This window comes from Antennarius striatus, chromosome 12, assembly GCF_040054535.1.
Source record: "Antennarius striatus isolate MH-2024 chromosome 12, ASM4005453v1, whole genome shotgun sequence".
NCBI lineage: Eukaryota > Metazoa > Chordata > Actinopteri > Lophiiformes > Antennariidae > Antennarius > Antennarius striatus.
In genome coordinates, this window is record NC_090787.1 from 20,735,001 (window position 1) to 20,757,998 (window position 22,998).

At 41.5% G+C, this 22,998-nt stretch overlaps 1 protein-coding gene across 1 annotated transcript in view; it reads left to right on the forward strand.

Annotated features, from left to right (window-relative positions):
• Nucleotides 1–22,998, forward strand: part of klf7b (Kruppel like factor 7b) — a 60,472-nt gene that overhangs the window by 28,651 nt on the left and 8,823 nt on the right. Inside the window, exons 2-3 of the mRNA XM_068329413.1 lie at nucleotides 7,621–8,269; nucleotides 18,092–18,215. Of these exons, the coding sequence (XP_068185514.1) occupies nucleotides 7,621–8,269; nucleotides 18,092–18,215 (773 nt within the window). The remainder of the gene's footprint in view (nucleotides 1–7,620; nucleotides 8,270–18,091; nucleotides 18,216–22,998) is intronic.

A 22,998-nucleotide genomic window follows, 5' to 3' on the forward strand; every position in this document is an offset into this window, starting at 1 on the left:
CCCCCGCCGCATGGAGAGAGGATCCATCAAGAGGTAGAGCTTCAAAGAGCGCTTTATGGACGCCAAGTGCTTTAATTAGGACCTATTTGTAGGAGAAAGTGGAGAGAACAACATAATTTGAAGCCAATGCACACACAGATAAGGAGAGACAGGAGGAAACTGAAAGGATCAGACTCAGAGATTTTTTACACTTTCTGGCACCCCGAGGGGAAAACTTACTAAATACTGGGGGGGGGGGGTTGTTTTTTTATCAATGATGGAATTTCATTGTGACTGTGGCAGTGTGTCTGTGGAGATGATGTGAGGGGAATCAGAGTCAACACGAAATATCAATTAGACACAAAGATATCACACTTTGTTCTATCATTTTATTTTGTCGCATTTATCCTCCACACTTTAAAGGCCAGTCCGTTTAAATATCATCTGATATGAAACAAATCCTTGAAGCGCAAAAGGTTTGGGACCACTGCTCTATTAGACAAAGACAAAGGTTTGACTTTCCTTATTTGGACAAATGGTGGTGGCGGCTGATGAACCTGCTGAGACCGATGAGGCTGATGAAGGATTAAGTTGGTAAACCTGTGAAGATGATGGGGAGGTAGGGGTTAAAGTAATAGCAGCGTTACACACCAAAAGTGCAGAGAACATAATTTAACAGTCAATAGCAAAATTGGTTGACTGATTGATCGTTCGATTGATTGGTTGGCTAACAATAAATGCATGTAGCCGTGATATTGTTTGTGACCAGCGGCTGATATTTTAATTGATATTGCCAGTTCCCAATCGTTCTATCAATCATTCCTGACAGAACGATTGATAGATCAGAAGTGTGTGACTGGAAGAATGAATAACACGTTTTTGTTAACGAATGTTAACGAATCGTGGTTTGATCACAACTTTCATAGACATTCATTATTTAACCATCTAATTACCTGTGATGCAAAAATTCCCCATCTTTTCATGCAGTAATGTAAACACGTGAAGCCGATCATGAACGGAAGTGTTGCTCACAGGATCACAAATGACCGTTGTCTTCATGGAAATGCTGACAATAGTAACATTAGTGTGAGCGTGGAAATGGTCCCTGTCCTGCTGAACCCACTTCAGTCTGCTCGCTGATCTTTGTCCACAACGGTCTTTTGTCTGTCAGAAGCTCTTAGCATTTCCATCCAAAGCCCCTTCTCTCTGCATTCATTATTAATGGAACGCAGCAGGCTGACGACACACACAGAGGTGAGCCTGCTCCTCACTGCTCACACACATGTATAGGGAAAAAACGTTAATTGAAGGAATAAGAGATGTTATAAGTTAAAGTATCTCTGTTTGTGTTTTTAGCTCTGCGGAAATAGTTAAGTTTAAATCAAGAAAATTTTGATGTCTATATACAGTATTACAATAAACTACAGCAGTAACTCGACATACGAGTTTAATCCGTTCCATGACTGAACTCGTAAGTCAAACAACTCGTAACTCAAACAAATTCTCATTTAAAATAACTAGAATCATTTTCATCCATTCCAGCCCCAAACCCTATAAATTATGAGAAAAAATATATAATTATGCATAATATAATTATACATAAGTTATGTACACAATGATAAAATATGAAAGCAATGTCTTTACTCTGTGAAAGACAACGAGATCCGATCTCAGCTGATGTTGGATCCGTCTTGGATTTTCGCTTGTATGTTGAACAAAAACGTCGGCAGACCGACGACTCGTATCTCAAATAACTCGTGTTTATCTGCTCGTATCTCAAGATACTACTGTAGCTCTCAATCAGGACATCCTAGGCTTTAACCTTGTCACTGCCTTTGCTTTTGGCCTTGACCTCTCCAATAAACACACTGCGCTAACACACACACACACACACACACACACACACACACACACACACACACACACACACACACACACACACACACACACAAAGGGCCCTGTCCTTGTGGTCTGGGCTACTGTCGCCCCCGTATTTAGGCTAATTTAGGCGAGAGCAGCAATGATGCACAAGATGACATGAATGTATTATTAGTTATTTATTCTGTTTTTATTCACATCTGAGGCGCTGTGATTGGCTGTTTCACATCGCAGCAGTTACACCTGTTCTGAAACTGTTACGTTCCCTTCATCACATTTCTTTCATTTGTTTTTTGTTTTTTTTTGGTGATGCAAATTTGAATCTGTGTGTGTGTGTGTGTGTGTGTGTGTGTGTGTGTGTGTGTGTGTGTGTGTGTGTGTAGGTGTGTGTGTGCCGTTATGTGTAAGTCTATTTCGATGTGACCTTCCTCCGTATGGTGTGGGACTGAGCAGAGGGACAGGAGGTGAGCCTTACACATGCTATCAGTCTAAGCCACCGCAGAGACACACACACACACACACACACACACACACACACACACACACACACACACACACACACACACACACACACACACACACACACACACACACACACACACACACACACACACACACACGCTGCAGATCATACGAGTCATTTTTACCTGATATTCTCGGGGTGTAGGAGAAACAGACGAAGGAGAAGGTCACGCCTGTGATGTCAGACGCGGTGCGTTCACTGCCAGCTGTGGATTTGATCGCCGCCCGGTCGTCTTCCAAAGCCTGCAGCTCTCTCTACCCTCTGCCCCCCCCCCCACCCACACACACACACACGCACACACCTTCCTCACTCCACAGCATCAGTCAAGTCCTCGCCAGGAGACTTATGGATCGTTCTATTTTTAATTCCCTGTCCAAGTGAAAACAATGGTCCAGTACAGTCACTACTAAAGAATGAATGTGCTGTCAAAGGAGCTAATATTATGGGGGTGTAGTCATGTCTGAGAATTATGAACAATATATATACGTATTATACTTGTGGGTCACTTGACAAGTATTATTTCACTGATATTCATATGGAACAAATACAATTTCTTTATTTTTAACATTTTCTTGGGTCATGTGATTTTCAGCGGTTAACACAAGTCGACTGAAGAAACTACATAAATGATCAAAGTACTCCTGCTTTGACACTCACATCATCTTTGACCTTTACTTACCTCATCATAGTATCTTAAATCTATATCTGTGTCAGACTTTATACAAATAGTAATAGTTAATAGTTTCTTCTATGTTTTTTTTTTTTTTTAAGGCCTCTGCAGGAACATTGACGTAGAACACTGAAACATCCTCCATTTGGTTGCGTTGATCACCCATTGCTCATTTAATAGTTTAATTGTTTACAAATGCCAGGATGAAGCACGTTCTTCAAGGCTCTCTTGAATATTATATAACACACGTTGATTCACCATAGCGGAGATCTGCTTGTGTCTTCTTGATGGTTACTGAAAGGATGACTTTCTTTTTAGTTTTTTATAAATGCCATTTATTTTTATCTCTGTTTGTTGTTTGTTCCATTTGAACTATTTTTAACAAAGCTAGTATCTCCACAAATTAGTTGTAAAGCTCTTCAAATTATTCCAATCAGAGGAGACTAGTGAATGACAGAGTGGCTTTTTGCAGCTGACAGTCTATCAAGGAGATTGTGATGAAAAATGCTGTACGCGTCCTGAGCAGCAGCAAAACAAAATATAAGCTCAGAGAGTACAAAACTCCCTCAAGGCATTTACAAAACTCTTAAATAAAGATCCAGATCATACCAGATACTGTATACAGCCCCCTTTCTGAGGTAAAGACCACCTACGGTGTTCTGACGTTAGTAGTGGTGACTAATGGTCCTCCTGCGACAGATGATGCTGAAGAGGCTGATGAAGAGATGATGCTGGTGAATCTGTGAAGGCTGTTTGCTGATGGGGAGACGGGGGGACCACGTTTAAGGGCAGCATTCAGGGAATTCAAGTTAAAAAGACAGCATCAAGATGCAGGACAACAATGACAGTGTGTCACTGTGTTGTTTTCAAGCAGAAATGAAGATCCAACGTGTGAATGGTGGGAATGATGGGATGCTATGAGAAGAACTTCGGCAAAAAGAGATGGATTCTGATGGAAATTTCTGTGCAAATAGAGATTTCCTTTGTTGAACTAACACGTGCTTTTGTTCAGTATATCAAACAGACATTTATAGGGACCAAGCAAATACGTATTAGCCTTGAGTGATCAGTCATGAGAACACAAGACCTGCCTCTTTACTCCAAAAAAGAGAATCTGGTCTCAGTTGATGTTGTATCCATCCGCCAACAGGTGGGAATGAATGAGGTCCGGTCTCAGCTGATGTATCCATCCGCCAGCTAGCCGTGGTGTCCCGATGCAAAGCTCACATGTCTTAGATTTTGCTCGTATGTCAAACAAAAATATGGACGGAGCAACGTTTCATATCTCAAATAACTTGTATGTCGAGCAGCTCGTTTTGCGAGGTACTACTGTACATGTAGATTATCTGTGGAAAGTGGGAACCATGTAAGAACTAAAAAACATTGTTGGGATGTTGATGGTGAAATGAGACCATCTGTAGCACTTCCAGCTAATTTTAGCAGTAGTAGAAAGGTGAGAGAAAACAAAACTCTGGTCTAATCATCTTCCTCCTCTCAAACCACGCAGCTCCTTTGTATTGGAATTGACCAAATGCACACAGTTTGACTTCTTTATACAGTAGGGTATTGGTTTCTAGTTGCATTAGCAATGACTGATTTAATTGAAACAGAAACACAATAGCCTTATTTAACATGCTTGACTAGATATTGTATTACACACAACAGCTTCTGAAAGGAACACTGGTGCTAACAAATTATAGCAACAACCCAGACAAAAGATTAGCCAGGAGGTTCTCCTTGCAGCACTATCAGCTTTACACCCAGACATTGTTCGTCATCTGTGTCTGCACATACATGCTTGTCTTTATCAAGTTTTCTTATGTAGCAGTATAACCCCAGAAGAGATATCTTTGATTTTTATTCATATGCAAATGAGCATCATGAGGGGAAAAAAAGACATTCTTTTAAAAGGAGGAAGAAAGGGAGAAGAGGAGCGAGAGGGAAGTTGAGCTTATCACCACTCGACAGATGTTCAGACGATGTGTTCTTGTGTCTCGTCACCGAGGCTGAGCGGAGCAAAGCTCCAGCGCTGGCCCGTCTGAATGGAGCAAATCAAGCAGCTGCAGCTAAGGGGAGAAAAACATTTCTATAGTGGCTGTAATTTGCTCCCCTGGCAGAGGTGGGAAGAGCCAGAGGATAAGAATGAGAATCTTCAGACGGAAAAAGCCATTGGTCAAACGGAGGAAATTCATTTTCCTAGTATTTACAATGAAGGAGCCATTCTGCAGGCTGCAGGTTACCTCTGGAGCCAGGCAGCCTGTAAAGAAAGTGCTGAATGGAGAGTTACAGAACAGTCAGCCAAAGGAATATGTTTTTAAAAAATGAGCAATTGGATTTTTTTAAACTCATATATTCTAATTTATAATAGTTTAAATTGGTACACATATTATTTGTTTCATTGAACTTGGTAGGATGTCCATACAGACTTACAGATTGCAGAATGGTTAGGACGTACAGAAAAAGTAAAGGTTTAAAGAGAAGAACATATTTTATTACAGGTAATCTGCAATCTACGAAAACACTTGGTTCCAAGAGGCTGTTCGTAAGTGGAACTGTTTGTAAGTCGTAATTCATTAAAATTTAATCTATAATCACCATTTAAGGTCGTTTAAATGCTATTACTACTCTACATACCAAAGCACTATTTCTTAAAACTTACCAGAAATAATAACAGGTCATAAAAAAACACATTAATAAAATAAAATACAGGTAAAACTCAACTTATATCATTTCAAGTTACCTCGTTCTCTGTTATACGTTGGTTTTCCAAAAAAACAAAAAAAAAGATAAAAAGTTTACTTCATTTTACTTGACTTTACATCTGTCAACCAAAAATATAAGAATCATAAAATCACTAGTGAACCGTTGAAAGCACATAATATAATGTCACTGTGCAATAAATATGAATAAAATATACTTCATATTAAAATACATACATATATGTGACTGCAGTACTGTAATGTAACTTTTCTCTGGAGGGTGGAAGAGAGTTGTCATCAGAAAGATCATCACCTCTACCGCTATCCTTCTCCCATCCTGGGTTATAACTTCTGTGGCTGGTTGATTTGGGTGAGCAGAGGAAACAGGAAAGGCCTCTACAGTTCAGAGCTCTAGAGAGCTCCCCCAGGCAGCAACAATCAATCACAGACTAAATCCCTTTTCTCTCAGGACCGCTGTGTGCCAGGTGACATGGTCAACGGCTGCAGAGATATGAAGCCTACAGCGGCTTTGAATTCGTATCTACCAGAAAACAGTCTGTGAAAAATGAACAATTTTGAAAAGCAGTTGGTTACACTCAACTAATCAAATGAAGTGATCACACGAAGATTATCTATTGTTTAAAATGCTGAATCAATCTGTATTTTAGTTTTTAAGACATAAAATGATTGTGCATTCAATGGTGGTTTTATCCACTTTTAGAAACACCACTTTCTTTTTCCATCCATATTGTGGGTAACACAAGAGACATAAGCTTCATTTGCATTCATCTGGATTCAACAAATCCAAGTCTTTTTAAACACAGAGTTTTAACGGAGCATCAGGGTCAAGTCAGAAAATGTTCTCGTGAACCTGATATCTTTAGAATATCTTTGGAGAATTTTTTTGACATTTTGAATGAACATCTTGGAGTCAGGGATGAACCGATTTGATTTTGGTCATCAACGGTCAAACCCAAAACCTCCAAAATACCCCGATAAAGACAAAACTTGATAAGAAATGATAATAAATGGTAGCCAATGATAATAAACCATGAGAAACAATGATGAACTGATGATATTTTAAATCTATAAGGTCTGAGATCTACCTTATGTTGGAATAATAATGATCTTTTTCCAGCCATTATTCAAGAAAATAACTCAGAAGCAGAAGGGAAACTGTGACTGTATCTCACTTTTGGTCTGACACTGAATTGGTGACACTAATCTTTGGTCCAAATCTGTCACCTTGATGTTTGTATAGATCTTCTGTTCTGCCAGGTTTAATTTGTGACTTCATATTACAAACATGAACACAATCAAGAATTTATTTTCCTCTATATACGTTTTATTCGTTTTCCTGATATTGACTTCCCACTGGGGCGACATGGTGGTGCAGTGGGTAGCCTCACAGTTCTGGGTTCAGTTCCTATCTGAGTTTGTCCGGGTTCTTTCTGGTTCTCTGGCTTCCTTACACCTCCAAAACCATACGGCTTAGCTGAAGTGGTCACACCAAATTGTCCAAAGGTGTGAGTATGACCATGTGTGGTTGTTTGTCTTTGTCTGGCCCAGTGATAAGCTGGCATCTCGCTCGGGGTGTACCCTGCTTTGTGCCCTGGATATGGATGCACAGATATGGATATACAACTGGTATGGCTGGTTTTGCTGATACTGTTTGGGTTACCTTCTAGTTCGCATTGGAAGGCATCAACAATGGAACTGATGACAATTATAGATTGTGGTGTGGGAACATGATGCATTAATGAGAGCCTTGACAGCACCTGACTTACCAGTAGACCAGAGTATATCAAGCATGTCACAATGGAGGCCATCCCATAAACCTGTCTGAATGTAATTGTATTTCTTGTTTCCAGACGTGTCTAGAGTTGGAGCGGTATCTACAGACGGAGCCCAAGCGACTCTCAGAGCTCTTCGATGAAGAACTGGACTGCCTCTTAACGCCAGCATTCATGCAGGGTGCCGACAGTGACGAGGATCTAATGGACCCCCTCCTTCCCAACCTTCCCGACCAGCCCAGCCCACCCCCATTACTCGTAACCCTCCCTAAGATCCAGACCAAATTCCACCAGGTACCTAAACCCAGTAAGACTCAACCAGAGGCTGGGAGTGAAACCCTCGCATCCAAGGACCAGGTCCTCACAGGAGTCAGTGCCGCGCAGCTTAGCGCCGCCGTGACGTCCCTAACGCCGCCATCGTCACCGGAGCTCGGACGTCACCTCATCAAACCCACGCAAACGCTGACTGCGACAGCAGACGGTACACTAACACTCAAACTTGTGGCAAAGAAAGTGGGCTTAGGCGCAGCTAAACTGGTGGCAGCCCGAGCGCTACCATCACCGCCAAGCCGAGGAGGGGCCCTCAGTGACAGTGAACAGGGGGGAGGCAGTCTTGGAGGCGACCTACCGGAGAACAAGAAGAGAGTTCATCGCTGTGAGTTTAATGGCTGCAGGAAAGTGTACACCAAGAGCTCCCACCTGAAGGCACATCAGAGGACTCACACAGGTAAGACCGTGTTGCATTCGTTACATTAAAACGTCATGCGAAATCTAGTTTGTCTGAGATATCTTTCTATCCATATATTTTTATTTTATGACGTTTTTATATTTTACATTTCATGCTGCTAGCCTTTCTTTCTATTGTCATTAAAAAATTTACTAATTCGGAAAAATCTCATGCTTGTGACCCGTATTTAAACATGCAAAGACTTAAATTTTTCACTATTTATTTTCTCTAAATTACCTTTAAAACAGTGCCCCATATTTAGACATCATAAACATATGGAAACAAAAAGTCTTTACATCCAATCATAACGTTACTGGTTGTCACATTTATGCACTCTTATCTTAAACAGATAGTCCTCAACGTACAAATTCACTTGGTTTTGAGAGGTTGTTCGTAAATTAAATTATTTGTGTTGATATTTACTAAATTTCCACCTACAATTGCCACTTGAGGTCATTTAAATGCCATTGGTACTGTTAGGTTTCACCCCTTGGCCCTTCTAATTTAATTATTGAGGAGGAGAAGAAGAAAACACTTCAAGAAAGTCTCGACCAGTCTTTTAAGCACATCCAACAAAAGCCATATTCAGCTGTTGATGTTGACAATCCACTGTACAGTACTATAGCATGTAGTGTGTAGCTTACCTTTAGAGCAAAGGGAGAGGAAGAGGACGCGGAGTTATTGTTGGTGAGAGGCAGAGTTATCATCAGAGAGATGGTCACCACTACCACTATCTTCACTAGTCCATGATAAATATTATTGGGGTACCAAAGTATCCAAGGTACGAAGCCTAACGCTCACAGAGACAACAACAAACAGCAACCAAAGGGAGAGACGAGTGTTGGAGATACGCAAATGCAGCGGTACTGCCCGGTGAGGGTTGTGGCAGAAAGGGGAACTGCAGGACGATAGTCAGATATGACGGTAGACATTTGTGTGTAGGTCAAATGTTTGTATCTTGAGGACTACCAGCATATTCCATTTTATAATTATTGTACTTGGGTCAAGACGTAACATTTATATAAATCTTTTTGCCAACACTGTTATGTAAGTTTCAGTAGCTTCACTTCTGTTTTTAGAATCAAACTGTGTTTGAGGCATTTTAACCACAATGAATGACTCAGGCAATACTTCACCTTCTGAGGGTTGATTTTCAGATAAAAAAGTGCACAGAAAGCACTTCATCTTTCTTTTTAATAAAGTAGGACCTCTCCTCTTCCTTCTACCTCTCTGATGATCCTCTTGATTTATTGATTTCCTTCTGGAGACCTGGTACCAGTGCAGTGCCAAAAGGCTCTGCCTCACTAATTGCCTGATGATTGATAGTCTGGTAGTAAATGACATTGTTAATTCAGCCATGTCCAACTGGGTCTTAAATTCAGCTTTAGCTGCTAACTACAGCTGCCCTCTCAGTGACCCTCAGACAGCAAATACACCAGGCTAATCCATGGGCTGTTTGCTGCGAGCTTTCTCAAAGGGAAAACAAGTGGAGACTGCTTTGGGTTAATGAAGGAGACACTTGAGAAGATGAAGATGGATTGGATTGGATTGGGAGGAATTCATGGCATAGCTTAGTTTAAACACAATCTGAATGTAAACGATTATGAAGTTCAAATGCATCACGATAAGATGTAACTTGACAATGAACACCTTGTAAACTGTAAAATCTCATAAACTACAGTAACAAAGATTTTCAATCAATTTCAAATTTAGTTCCTTACTGCAGGTCTTTGTTGTGTGTTAGTCGGTCTGAGGTCAAACAACTCATAATTTTCTTGGTTGACATATATTAAAGGTTCATAAAATGCTCCGATGTTTAACCTGATTTCAGCAAAGAGGTCCAAAACACTGAATGAATGAAAATTGAGTTGAAAAATTTTCTAGTAGTTCAGAACGTAGATGGACCTACACTGATGTTTCAGATACCGTTGAGATACTGGAGGTCCACATGACTTTAAAACACTACACATGTATTACAAAACTATGAGGAACTCACAAGTTAGTCATTTCACAAAATAGTCTGTATTCTAGCATGTTTGATTGGCCATGGCAACATCTTGCCAATAGCAGTGACTTGTTTTGGAGTTGAGGTTTATCTAAGCTCAACTGTGTTTCTGAGCAACTTCATAACCACTGACTTCATACCATTGATTGAATCAATAAGGTGATTGCTTTTAGGCAATGTTGTCTGTCTGAACAGAGCCTCAAAAGTCACATTGTTGGACAGCAACTCAAAGTGTTAGTAAGCTGTTTGGTTTATCTTTTTCTTAAAGTTGTTTCAGTACCTTAAACGTAACAGAAACGGACTTTTGCGCTCTTATGAATCCATATATTTCCCGGTCTTTGGATTGGACATCCCTTCTGAGACTGCTACCACCTGGAGCAAGCATTAATCGACTCCAGCTTTAACCACAGCATCACTTACAGTATCTGGAGAGGTTCATGGCCTCCAGTTGTCATCATCCGCTGTTGGATATTTTCTTGGTGTTCACCAGGATTACAGTAAATAGCCTGAAGACCTCCTCTGCACTAATACTGGCAACCTTGGAATCATTAATACAGCGTGATACAGGCTTTTACGATCCCAGCGACCATCACATGGCTTTATTAAGGATAGCATTACATTCCAGGGCAGCTAATCCAGAATAGGGTATCTTTGTGTTATCCTTGCCTCCAGCTACAATATCTTAAATCTTATGACGGTTGTACAGTCGAGTCAAACCAACAACAAGCCTGCTAAGGCAGAATCCTTCACTGAAGAAAGACACCCTGAAGACACTACAGTGTCCTCGGTGTCTGTGTGTGTGTGTGTGTTTGTGTGTGTGTGTGTTTGTGTGTGTGTGCGTGTCTCTGTGTGAGCGTATGGTAAAGAGTGGGGGTGGAGTATTCCCTCCCGATATGTTCAACACTGTTGTTTAATTAGCTTAATCTTCTTTTTTGGTTATTATAACCATAAATCATTAAACATACATGTAGCGAGAGATTAACGCAGCAGAGGATACAAGCAGCAGAAAACCTGCATGGCATCATTACGCTGACTGTCATAGTGCACACATGGAGGCCATTAGAATTATCATTACAGGGAGGATGTGCCGCAATCCTACATAACGTTGTAATAATATTCCTCTGTTTGTATCCACAGTCATGCCTAAGCACTTGAAGCTATGATGCGAAGTCAGGTTTCATTTCCGATAAAATACATTATGAAAATATTTTGTTAGAGATGAGTTGCGACATTAATAAATGTTGTTTTTTTTGTTGGTTTTCAGTTGTTTTTTTTCCCTCTTGGTCCTTTTGAAATCTCTGAAAACTGCATAAAACCAATATCTGTAGTCTACTTTTTATTTAAGCAACATTCTAAAACAATAGACTTAACTAGAGGGCATACGTCCACCAGGCAAATTTATGAGTTCTACTATGGGTATGCCATGATCCGCCCTACTCTGTGTTTATCGATGAAGTTTCTTTCATTATCGGAGCTCTTTCAGTGAAGAACACCACTGGTACAGACAGAATAGTGTGGGACACGTCATCATTTGTCTTTCTGGATCCATACTCACTTCTGAATATGCATCAAAATGTAATCACCTTCTCAAGCGTCGCCTTTCCACAAAATGTCATTTAGTCAAGTGGTTCAAGATGCTTGCCTCGGTCACATGACGACCCTTCTTAAAGGGGCTGCTTCTTATATTGAAACCCCCAAGGTAGAAAAATGAACAAAAAATAAACATAAGTATAACGTTACGAGGATGTGCATACACATTGGACTCACATTTATTATGATATTTAGAAAAAAAAATCAGTTTTTATGCAGGTTGTATCATTTAATGTTTCTGTATTTACTGGCCACACTTAAAAGGCCGGTCTATGAAAATATTGTGTGATGTTAAACCGGTCCTTGGCGCAAAATACTTTGGGGACCCCTGATTTCATCTGCTCAGTATATTTTGTTGTCCTGCGTATGAAGTCACACACAAACCAATCAGCACGAATCAAAAAACCTCAAAATCTCATTCGGGCAGGTGTAGCTTAGCTCTCAGGAGCAACATCTCAAGGATGCTGCCAACTGCACACGGTGCACTATTTGGATATGAATACATTAAATCACAGCTCAAAGGAACAAACGCGCTTCATTTTTTACATTATATGTAAACGTGTACAAACTGTTTTTCCTTCTTGTGAACTATTATGTTCTAGTTTATGTAGTAAACCCTTTCATGTAATCCTCCCATCACATTAGATAGCAGCGAGCACTCAACTAAAACATGACCTGCCGCTTCGGCTGCACCAGTTCGACTCTGACTTCACCGACTAGACAGCCCCCCCCCCCACCACCTGGCCTCCTGTGGATAAAGGAAAACCTTCCTGTAACCCCAGACCTCCACATACTGTACATCTGGTGTGCACCTCCATACCCAAACACACCCACTAACTCCAACCTCCAACCTGTTTTTCTGTCTCTCTCTCTCTCTTCACTCGCTCAGTCAGTTTGGGTTGCCAAGCAACTGCCTCACACTCTTCCGTAATTGGTTGGTGGCTGGTTGATTGTCCATGCCTGTTAATCTCTCTCTCTCTCTCTCTCTCTCTCTCCCTCTCTCTCTCTCTCTCTCTCTCTCTCTCTCTCTCTCTCTCTCTCTCTCTCTCTCTCTCTCTCTCTCTCTCTCTCTCTCTCTCTCTCTCTCTCTCTCTCTCTCTCAGTTGCTAGGTGACTTTATCATGCATCCTTGCCTTGTGGTGCTATAATTGGCTGGCGTCATGGTTGCCGTGGCGTCAGAACTGAGCTGGCCTCGCCTCATTCCACCAAGTGTGTGTGTATTTGTGTGTGTGTGCGTTTGTGTTTGAGGGGGGTCCTATTGAAAGAAGATGGGGTGGTCTGGCCAATTATAGAAGACGGGTGTGAAAGGACCGCCTGTCTGGCACCTGCGGCCCCCCTCCCACCCACATTTCAAACACATTTCAGTTCTGGAGTGAAATATTTCTCCAACAGGATAAGCTACCAAGTGGTTTCTTATTGTATGTTGAAAATATTAGTTCCGTGTTCAGTCCCGGGTGAGAGGGCTGATGGGGGGGGGGGGGGGTTGGAGGATTCACACCTACCAAACATTTAACACGGATGACTTTTGGTTCAACAAAAAATCCAGTTTTTCACAGATTTACTAAAAGAGTTTGAGTCCCTTCAGAAACGATCACGTTCCTGTTGTTTCTTCAGTCTGCAGTAAACACGAGCAGTAAACACGAGCAGTAAACACGAGCAGTAAACACGAGCAGTAAACACGAGCAGTAAACACGTTGTTAGGAATCAATAATGTCATCATCAGAATTCTCCCACTGAATATTTTCGTTAATTCAGCTGCAGCAGTTGAGTTGGAATAACCAGGAACAAAGAAACAACATCCATCCATCCATTTTCTGTACCGCTTTTTCTTTACCGCTGGAGCCTATCCCAGCAGGCTTAGGGCGTGAGGCAGGGGATACTCCACACACAACGCCAGTGCACCGCTGAGCCACACAGAGAGACAAAGAAACAAGCACACGCACACACTCACTCCTACGGTCAGTTAGGGAATATGAAAAATAGAATATTTCGATTTTTTTTATTTATCTATTCTTATTCTAGTTATTTGCATTGGTATATTTATATATATATATATATATATATATATATATATATATATATATATATACATATATATATATATATAATTTTTTATTTTATTTTTTTATTTTTTTGGGGGGGGGTTTGATGTTCATTCAAATTTTTATTTAAAAGTTAACTGGCAAAACTCTAAATAGATTATGTAATTGAAATTTAATTTAAGATTTTGTATGTGGATATTTTCTAGTCCTAGGCAGTCATGCACTTCAGCAGCAGTGAATCTTCAGTTTCTCAATTAATGTTTACTTAATAAATTAATTACACCCTTTTTTTCTTCTTCTCCAAAGTCTTGTAAAATTCTTTGCTAATGGTAGAAATGTTACTGTTGTTATTATGTAATCTAGAAATCCAGTAACACCTCCATGAAGGACAGAAGTCACTTTTAACTAAATCAATCCTTCAAATTAAATTAAAATGTCCAACTGAAAGTGTGTGCACCGTTAAAATGATCTCCATTTCAAGATTCTTCTGTTCCACTTCGCCACAGGCCTTACTCCTCCAGCGGTACCAAGAAAACCCATCGAATAGTTTGATCATAACTGATAAAAATAGTGAGAAATATCTGTATCCTCAGTGGTAAAAGAAGTCATGACTGTTCTTCTTCCCTCTTCTTATCCGGATCTACTTTAAAATGGAATAGTCTTTTCCACATGCCCATCTCTCTCACAGTTTCATGAAAATCTGTCCAGCTTTAGTTTAATCCCGCCAACAGATGAACAGAAACAAACCAGCGATAGAAAGCATCGTTTGGGAAGGTATTTATACGCTTCTTAGCTATAATGTTTGGTAAGAGCATGGACAGAAATCACTGAAGATCATTTTTCAGTCTTATTAACACACCCCTGGATGATCGGATTAGATTTGAATTACTCAAATCCTGTTCCCCTAAAAAACCAGAACTTTGAGATGAGATTGCAAAGGAGAAAACTTCTCTGCTGTCTGTTAACAAAGCAGCAAAAACCAAATCCCTCTTATGGAAAAACAGCAACCGACTACACAAAATTTGAATGGGGGAATTTTGAATATACAAATCCAGGAGAACGCAACACGTGATCTGGAATTCACTGCGTGTGAGAACAAATGTGTCACCTTGTAGTTGAGTTGTGTCAGGATGAAAGACGACTTTGATTAAAGTGCTTCAGAATCCAGGGAGAACTGAGGGGAACGTGGTTCCATTCACGCCAGCTTTACCTCCCGTTGCATCACCTTTGCCCTGGTGTCAAATATTAGCTCTTGTGAAGGCGTACGATCCACCACTGCTATTATTCTGGCTTGAAAGTGACTTCAGGTTGAGAGAAACGTTCACCCCACCTGTTCTATTTGCTGCTGTCGCTAAATCGTCGCAGGAATCTGCACATTTGTAATTGCTTTCTTCATATTTCAAAACCATTTTAGAGAACTAAATGTGTGGTGCATTGAATATTAAGAAAATATCACATAAACACATGATTAACAAAAGGCAGCAGTTTATTTCTCTACACACCCCCGGTAGTCATTTCAATTCATTTCTTTTTATCTTGAGTAGCACTTCATAATTAAACTGAATTACCATTTTGTTTCCACTCATTATTTGTAAGTGATCTAATTGTCCCACCAGCGTCATTTCAGCTGCAAAGAAATAAAAAATAAATCTACGTCTGTGTCTGCCAAGAAAAATGTTTTTCTCTGTGGTATTGGAGTGTAATTGTTCTGGCTCTTGAGGATGATGGGATTTTTTTTTTTCCAGTCAGGGTGAGAGATATCACTAAGAGAAGCTCCAGACCTGAATAATTCACTCAGAAATGTGAGCGATAACGCAGAGCTCCGTAATCAGATTATACTTTATAATATATGTTTCTCTGTCAGGGTCTGATGGCCCCCGCCATACTCATCAACATTTTCTATTGATTCCAATTATGTTTTCAACACATTGTGAAATGCTTCTTTTTTATTTTTGCATTGGTTCCACTCTGTGTTTGGGAATGGTGTGTGTGTCTGTGTGTGTGTGTGTGTGTGTGTGTGTGTCTGTGTCTGTGTCTGTGTGTGTGTGTGTGTGTGTGTGTGTGTGTGTGTGTGTGTGTGTGTGTGTGTGTGCGTGTGTGTGTGTGTGTGTGTGTGTGTGTCTCCTTAAGAAGATTGGTGTGTGTTCTGACAGGAGCAGAGGGGCTGCTGGGACATCTGGCTAACTGACTGTAAGCTGCTGCATCACTCCTCATTAGAAGTCATTAAGACCTCAGTTATTGTTACCACCTCCCGGTCCACTGGAACACACACGCGAGACGAGCTGACAACCATCAGCAGTGTAGAAACACACCTTTGGTGTTTCCTCTTCCTGACTTTGGTGAACTTTGTTTACATAATGTATATATAATTAATTATATACAGGTAAAATATATATGTCTATTAGCCAATTTATAAAAGGGGGGATTTGGGGCTTTTTTTCAAGGCTGGAACGGTTTAAAATTTTTAATTATTTTAAATGGGGAAAACATTCTTTCTGTATTCTATATTTCTATATATTCTATTTCTATCTATAAAATACTGACTGCATTGGAAGCAAAGGCCTCCTTTAATGTACATTTTTATGTCACCTCTGTCCACCACCTTTGCTCATTTACACTGAATTAACCAACGATGGCTTAACGCCACCCGGGGCGTGCTTTGACACCATACGCCAGAAAAAACATGGTTGCTGCAAACTAATGAAAAATCATGCAGCAACACCTTGACCAATTAAATTTCCACATTGTTTTCTGTTTCACACGCGTGCAAAAGCGTGTTTTATTGTTTACCTGTGGTGATGGGGGTGAAAACATTGCAGTCTTGGGTTGTAAACTGTGGTGTGATGTGTTTAGAAGCCTCGGTGCCACGTCTGGGGCGTCACCACCGACGGCGGTACAAACCGTCTGGCCGGTTTCAGATCAACCTGTTGCAAACACGCCCACAACAATACAGCTTTCTCTTCTCACCCAGAGCCCACCTCCTCAGCCTCTGAGCCAATAGGAATAAAGAGATCCCACCCAAAATAAAACAGGCCACACCGACGATATGCACACACAAGGTCACGCCACAAAGGACGCCTTTCAAGTTTCTTTGCGTGAAAGTCGGAGCAGCAGAGAATTTAATGAGATGACGAGTTTGTCTGACACACAGGATACGTCTGAGCACACACACACACACACACACACACACACACACACACACACACACACACACACACACACACACACACAGCTGGAAGGATTTCTATCATGGAGAGATAACTACAAGCTGAGAACAATAGACCATCACTTCTCCCATCTGGTGAAGAGGGGGATGAAACTTCATTTACATTTCAGATCCCATCACCTCAGGTGTGTGTGTGTGTGTGTGTGTGTGTGTGTGTGTGTGTGTGTGTGTGTGTGTGTGTGTGTGTGTGTGTGTGTGTGTGTGTGTGTGTGTGTCGGCAGGGAGTGGGTCTGGAGTCGGGGGGGGGGGTGTCTGGTGATGGAGGGAACCAAACGAGATTCATTTCAGGGTGAATTTGGGATTATAAATTAACATGCTGTTGAGCTGAAAGACTTAATTTACAGTTAATTGAGTGTATTGGCTCATTGAAATGGCTGTTGTGTTAAACTGGTCTGTCTGCCTGGCCCCTGGGGTGTGTGTGTGTGTGTGTGTGTGTGTGTGTGTGTGTGTGTGTGTGTGTGTGTGTGTGTGTGTGTGTGTGTGTGTGTGTGTGTGTGTGTGTGTGTGTGTGTGTGTGTGTGTGTGTGTGTGTGTGTGTGTGTGTGTGTGTGTGTGTGTGTGTGTGTGTGTGTGTGTGTGTGTGTGTGTACATGTGTCTGTATGTGTAACCTCTACATTAGTGAACATCTGTAGTGTAGACATGTGAAATTAGATGCAGAAATTCTAATAAAATGTGACACCCCCACTCCCTTCTCCCTCTGTCTCCTGAGACGCCCCCTCCTGATACAAGTAGCTCCAAGAAAAGAGTCTGAAAGAGACCGAAACAGAAAAATATCGTTCACAAAAGATTTTTAAAAATTCCTGCAAGACACAAAAGGTTCGAGGGCAACAGCAGAAAACTTCTTCCCTGACCTCAACACAGATTGAAAAACTAAAGAAAAAAGTAAAATACATGATTTTTTTTAGTTCGATGAACTAATAAATTTCTCTCTCTCTCTTTCCCTTATTCTCCTTCTCAGGTGAGAAGCCCTATAAGTGCTCATGGGAAGGCTGTGAATGGCGTTTTGCCCGCAGTGACGAGTTGACGCGACACTACCGCAAACACACTGGAGCAAAGCCGTTCAAGTGCAACCACTGCGACAGGTAAACACACTGCATCAGAACACATAGCGTGACTTACCCCCGCAGGACGCCCGAGCCCCTTTGCTGTCTAGGACCTGTGTTTGACCTGCAGTCCCAACGAGTGTAGAGGTCTGAGTCACGACGGTACATACCCGTGCAGAATCACTCAAGATTAGGCAGCAGTTTATCTTATTGTTCAGTGATCAATAAGCAGATCTGATGGATAAAACACAGCCATAGTAACCAGAGATAGGAGCTGCGCAACGTATACGTTATTTAAGGCTGTCCATATTTTTGTTCAACATATGAGCAAAATCCAAGATAGGAGTCATGGGACAGGAGTTGTCTGACTCACCAACTCAGTCAGGGAACGGATTAAACTTGTACCTTAAGGTTCTACTGTAGATTAATATTAATTCTAGAACTTCTTTTGTCCATGCGAGCCCCATAAACTTCAAACAGCAATAGAGGGGCTGAAGAGACTGCAGAAATGTCCATCAGACTCAACACAACGCTCAATGTTTGTACAGAGCAAACAAGTCCCCAACTGTGACCCTGTCCACCACAGTTGTGTTTGTTTTGCACCAAAGCGTGTCTCGTGCGCTGGAATGGACACAGCCTGCTTTAGGTGGGATTGTTGCGTCTTGCGTTTCGCTGTTCTTTATTGAAGGTATGATTGCAGGAAATGTTATGTTCCGAGTCTGAGCCTCAGGGGAGGAAGAAATGAGGCAGAGGGACATGATGGGGTGATGTTTGACACGTGTCATGTTTCCAACTCACAAGTTGCTGCATGGATGCATTAAACCAGACAGTTTTATTCAGTAAATAAAGAGGCGTAGAGACGGGTTGTGGAGGTACGGTAAAGAATTCTAGTATGTAATGAGCTTGATTTTACCTAGTCTGGCTTATTATTGGCTCTACCTTTGGTCCATGAAGGAAGTAGGCCCTCAAAGCAGCATTTAAACTGTGCTGGAAAAGGAACGACTGTGTGCAATCCTCGCTACTACATTATTCAGGATGCCAGTGAGGTAATACTTGACTAAATCGCAGAATCAAATCTATTTTTAGAGGCGTAAATCAACATAAACTTCAGTTTGCCGTGTTTGATGGAGCGAGGCTACCAGCTGCTCACAGACTGCGTGCTGAGCTCAGTGAAACACACCACAGACATGAATTAAATACGCAGAAAAGGAAACGCGATCAAACATCTATTAGGTAAGATCGCAGAATCAGTTATTATTCATTTTATTTATTTAAATAACTCGACTCAACTGGAGTTTCTTTTGACAGAGAAACATCATCTGTGAATCTAGAGGAGCCCAAGCGACTCTGTCCCAGAGTCCTGGTGGAGGTTGAAGGCTGGGACTGATTTCTAAAGCAGTTGTCTTCAACCCCCAGGTCATAGTCTGGTACCAGTCCATGGGTCAGTCGGTGCCATCTGAATTTTCCATTTGTTTGGGAAAATTACCAGTTTCCCGCCTCTATGACTCGCCCTTAATGCTGGTCAAGATGCTTGCCTCAGTCACATGACTACCTTGTTAAAGGCACTGCTCTGGCCACTAACCCAGAATACATCACTGCGAAATTGAAAGTAAGGTAGCAAAACCAACAGCCATTAACATCACAATGATGTTTCGAGGACGCTGCTAATAAAGTTTTCACACACATTGGATTTGTGTTTATTATTACATTTACAGAGAAACAGTTTTTATGCCGGTCGCATTGTTTTATGTTGTTTTATTTATCCGTAGTGAAAAGACTGGCGTCAAAACTGGTCCATGGTGGGAAAAAAAGTTGGGGATGTCAGTTCACCTATGATTGTGAAGACTTTGGAATTACTACTCGGTTGTAACAGTTGCATAATCCATGTGTGTGTGTGTGTGTGTGTGTGTGTGTGTGTGTGTGTGTGTGTGTGTGTGTGTGTGTGTGTATGCATGTGTGTGTGTTTTGCTTACCCGTGCCCTGGTGTTGGCAATTAAAGAGATTTTGGCTGTTGGCAAACTGGTCACAGCTAATTGAGTTGCGGCAGATGCCAGCTATAACTGGAAAATACACAATATCTGTGTGTGGCTTTCAGATGAACAACACACACACACATTTGCCCCAGGGACAGTGTAATTGGCTGTTTTGGGTTCCCTCTAGTTTGGGTTTTAGACATAAAACCCTCCAGAAACCTGCTGGAAGCTTTTAATCCTTGAGGAGAGTTGAGACTGTCTAAGCTCCCTTTTTGGAGCACATACACACACACACACACACACACACACACACACACACACGCACACACACACGCACACACACCGCTTTTAAGATGCAAAGTCATATTAACGCACTTGGACACAATGACACAGACTGTACCCCAACTGATCCATCTTCAGAATCTACTCGGCTGCAGGAGGGGGAGTCTTCAGAGCATGAAGGGATTGTTCGAAGACTTGACTGAACAAGAATCAGTGACTGTTGACCAGAGCACAATCTGTGATTAGAACCAGACAGAAACCAGTGGGCATCAAATTATAAGGACAGGCATCCACTTCCAGACACATATCAGGGTGAAAGTGAAAGTAAAACATCTTAAGATGGAGTCATAGTTGTGTCTGAAATCTTCTTCCGTGCTGAGTGTGTTTGTGTATTCTCACTATTAAGGACGTCAACACAACCCCACATAATTCACACAATAGGGAAGGACGTGATTTTAAGCACAGCGATGGTTCAAACTTTGAAAGTAAAACCCTGAACCCAATCATCAAGTCAAAGTCCGACAGGGCATTTGATTTGATGTAAGTTATCAGTTGACAAGAAATAGATCAGATTAGCCCCTATTGAAAGTCGTATTACTTCTGTAGATGCTAAACTCAAAAGCATGAGGCGAAAAACAAAGGAATTTGCTTCAAAACACAGACTTCACGATGTAACGTTGGTCAAACCATCCAGACTCGGCTGTGAAAACTTTGCCATCCATCAGAAACGTGAGGAATGAAGATCAAACATGCAACAAACTTGATTTTCATTAGAAGTAAATTTCGAAGGACTGAGAACGCTTTCTAGTGTTCTAGAAAGCGGCACTGCAACAAGGTCATGGGTTCAAACCCCAGCATTCTCCAGCATGGTCTTTCCATGAAGAGTTTGCATGATCTCTCTGGGATGCTGCAGTCTGTGACAGCATTGGTTCTTATTACATCCCATTCTTATTACACGACCTTGAGAAAACTAGGTCAAGGTCAAATTTCAACTTTTGTACACTCAGCAACCAGATAACATAGAAAGACGAGGGAGAAGGTCAGTGTGAGTAAGACTGTAGATCAAAGCTAGTGCTTAGATCTACTTATGCACTAGCTTTGATCAATGGTCTGACTCACACTGACCTCCATATCAGTTGTGTTACAACACAAGGCAGTTCTAAAGCTGTGTAATGGCATCACAGTTCAGTCGTACCTCCAGATACAAGCTGCTCGACACATGGGAGCTGAAGAAGCCTCTTGGATGAGAGGCGACACGTCTTCAAGAAACTTTCTTAAAGTCCAGTGGATCGATTTAAACAGCTTTGGATACAAGGTGGATGGAAATATTGTGAACACAGCCAGCCTCGGTCTTTCACTAATACAACGGCGCACATCTGCGCCCACCAGTATTACCATGTGAATGGGGAAAAGTGACAGCGATGGAGAGGTTAACATTCAATCAGATATTCAATCTGACACTATTTCTCCTGCGGAACACACACACACACACACACACACACACACACACACACACACACACACACACCAAGCAGTCGACCATTAATCCTGCCTAATCAAGCAGGGACCCCCTGATGTTTCCATGGATCTGGAAAGAGAAGGGATTAGGAGGAGGACAGGAATAAGTGAAGAGGCAAAAGGAGAGTTAAAAAGAGGAGAATGGGAAGGAGGGGTGCTACCAGCTGGTAAAGCTGTTCTGCATCCCCACAGTGATACAGTAACTAACATGGCCATCTGTCTGGCCACACACACACACACACACACACACACACACACACACACACACACACACACACACACACACACACACACACACACACACACACACACACACACACACACACCACAAACTAGTGAAGGTGAGGGTACCATTGAACCCATCACACTACTGGTAAAACTAGCAGTTTGAACCCAAAAACACGACAGGGGAGTACGCAGAGAAGGAATGAACGTTTGGATTTAATTAAGACAGGCAGAGTTGAAAAAGCCACGTACAGTAGTACTTCACCTCGAGATACAAGCTGCTCCACATACGAGTTATTTGAGACACAAGCCGTCACTTTCTCCATATTGTTGTTCATCATGCGAGCAGAAGTCTGAGATAGGTGGATGGATACGACATCAGCTGAGACTGCATCTTGTTCTTTCCCACATGTTGGGGGACGGATTCATCTGCTGAGACCGGATCTCCTTCTTGTTCAGGGAGTGTGTTCTTGTGACGTTTGTGTTTCTTTTAACACTTTATCAGTGTTTACATGACATACATATAATTAATTATTTACAGGTAAAGTCTGCATGTCTACTGGTTGATAAATATATGCTTTTTTCATAATTTAGGGGATTGGGGGATTCTTACCAGGCTGGAACGAATCAGAATGATTTTAGTTATTTTAAATGAGTAAATGCTTGACTTACAAACTCATTAATGGAACGGATTAAACTCGTATCTCAAGGTACGACTGTAGTTCATCCAAACAGGCAAACAAATCCTTCGAGGGGCAGGAAACAGGCAAAATCCAGGAATGCCTGAAAGTTGTTGTACGCTAACAATCTGATTGAGACTGACA